Source organism: Chaetura pelagica, unplaced genomic scaffold (genome assembly GCF_000747805.2).
Source record: "Chaetura pelagica isolate M959 unplaced genomic scaffold, ChaPel_1.0 scaffold1443, whole genome shotgun sequence".
NCBI lineage: Eukaryota > Metazoa > Chordata > Aves > Apodiformes > Apodidae > Chaetura > Chaetura pelagica.
In genome coordinates, this window is record NW_009952607.1 from 20,018 (window position 1) to 22,290 (window position 2,273).

At 55.6% G+C, this 2,273-nt stretch overlaps 1 protein-coding gene across 1 annotated transcript in view; it reads right to left on the reverse strand.

Annotated features, from left to right (window-relative positions):
• RECQL4 (RecQ protein-like 4) overlaps window positions 1-2,125 on the reverse strand; it is a gene marked incomplete at its 5' end in the record, with an annotated part of 10,378 nt that extends 8,253 nt beyond the window's left edge. Inside the window, 3 exons of the mRNA XM_009993737.1 lie at window positions 836-979; window positions 1,412-1,521; window positions 2,092-2,125. Coding sequence (XP_009992039.1) covers window positions 836-979; window positions 1,412-1,521; window positions 2,092-2,125 — 288 coding nt within the window. The remainder of the gene's footprint in view (window positions 1-835; window positions 980-1,411; window positions 1,522-2,091) is intronic.
• Between the last annotated feature and the right edge of the window lie 148 nt (window positions 2,126-2,273).

Sequence of the window (2,273 nt, forward strand, 5' to 3'; positions counted from 1 at the left end):
GGGGGGCTCTGACATGAAGGGGGCACCATTTTGGGGGTCTCTGGAAGGAGAGTGGCACCATTTTGGGGGTCTCTGGGCATGAGGGGGCATCATTATGGGGGTCTCTGGCATGAGGGGGCACCATTTTGGGGGTCTCTGGGCATGAGGGGGCATCATTATGGGGGTCTCTGGCATGAGGGGGCACCATTTTGGGGGTCTCTGGGCATGAGGCTGCCATTTGGGGGGGGTTGACAGGAGGAGGCCACCGTTTTGGGGGCTTCTAGTATGAAGGGGCCACCATTTCAGGGGTCTCTGGCATGAGGAGGTGACCATTTTGGGGGTCTCTGGAAGGAGGGGGCACCATTTTGGGGGTCTCTGGCATGAGGAGGTGACCATTTTGGGGGTCTCTGGAAGGAGGGGGCAGCATTTTGGGGGTCTCTGGCACAAGGAGGTGACCATTTTGGGGGTCTCTGAAAGGAGGGACCACCATTTCAGGGGTCTCTGGCATGGGAAAGTGGCCATTTTGGGGGTTTCTGGCATGAGGAGGTGACCATTTTGGGGGGGTCTCTGAAAGGAGAGGGCACCATTTTGGGGGTTTCTGGCATGAGGAGGTGACCATTTTGGGGGTCTCTGGAAGGAGGGGGCACCATTTTGGGGGTCTCTGGCATGAGGAGGTGACCATTTTGGGGGTCTCTGGAAGGAGGGGGCAGCATTTTGAGGGTCTCTGAAAGGAAGGGGCACCATTTTGGGGGTCTCTGAAAGGAGGAGGTGACCATTTTGGGGGGTCTCTGAAAGAAGGGGGCACCATTTCGGAGGATCCAAAGGAGCTCCAGGAGCATCCCCAGCCAATCCCAACCTTCCCAGCAGCTCCAAGCTTGGATTTCAGCTTCATCCCATAAACGTGTGACGAGGCTTTGGGCACAGCAGGGTCAGCACCCCCCGACTTGGGGGGCTTTGGTGGCCGGTTCAGGTGTGACCCCCAACAACCCGACTCTGGCACCTGCAACGACACCAAAACCACGTTCAATCCAGCCCATTCAAGCCAAAAAAAAACCCAACCACCCTGGTAAACCCATCCCTGGAGATCCCAAACTCCTGAGTTGTTTCACAGGGATGAGCCCAAGAACCTCCCGGAGGAGAAAGGAGCTGGAGAACAAGGACAACATCATCACCTGGCAGCTCCAGGTAGCAAATCCAGGGTGTTTTGGGGCATTTTGTTCCTCAAAAATAAGCATTTTATGGTGCTCATTAGACAATTTTCCCTGCTAAAGGTGAAATAAATCCTGTTGTAACCCAGAAGGAGAAACATGGTTCCGTCCACGGTGAAAAACTGAGCAGAAACAGCCCAAAACCTTCACCCCAAGGTTCAATCTCTGGGGTTGGAGGCAAAATCCAAAGGAAAGGGGGGAGGGGGGGCGGATTTTCCCAGTACCTGCTCCTGGGTTGGGGTCTCCTGAGCTGCTGGTGGGCAGGAAGGGCTGAGTTGGGTGGGATCTGACTCCTCTCTCTGTTGCTTCAGCATCTTATACTCCTTGTAGAGCCCTGGGATGGGTCATCAAGGATTTGGGGCATCCCTGGGAACTACTGGGTAATCCCAGCACTTCCCACACCCCCTCGAGCCACCAAAGACCCCCCTTGAGGGATCATCAAGGATTTGGGGCATCCCTGGGAACTACTGGGTAATCCCAGCACTTCCCACACCCCCTCGAGCCACCAAAGACCCCCCTTGAGGGATCATCAAGGATTTGGGGCATCCCTGGGAACTACTGGGTAATCCCAGCACTTCCCACACCCCCTCGAGCCACCAAAGACCCCCCTTGAGGGATCATCAAGGATTTGGGGCATCCCTGGGAACTACTGGGTAATCCCAGCACTTCCCACACCCCCTCGAGCCACCAAAGACCCCCCTTGAGGGATCATCAAGGATTTGGGGCATCCCTGGGAACTACTGGGTAATCCCAGCACTTCCCACACCCCCTCGAGCCACCAAAGACCCCCCTTGACATCCAACCAAGGGTCTGGCTGATCACAGGGGTTCACCCCCACCCACAGGGGGGGTTCCCAGGCCCCCCACAGCCCTCCAGGGTGAGGGGTGACGAGGTTGCCACTCACTTTTGATGTCCTCAGGAGCCACCTGGATGTCACCCTGCAAGGAAAACGTGCCAAAAACTGTTATTTCAAGCGACAGAGCCAATTGTTGTTAATTTTCTGCTCTGGTAGAACAAGGAAGAGCTTTTCCTTTTTGTCCTTTGGGGTCTTTTTGTTTGAAAAACCAAAGTAAAACTGTGCCCGGG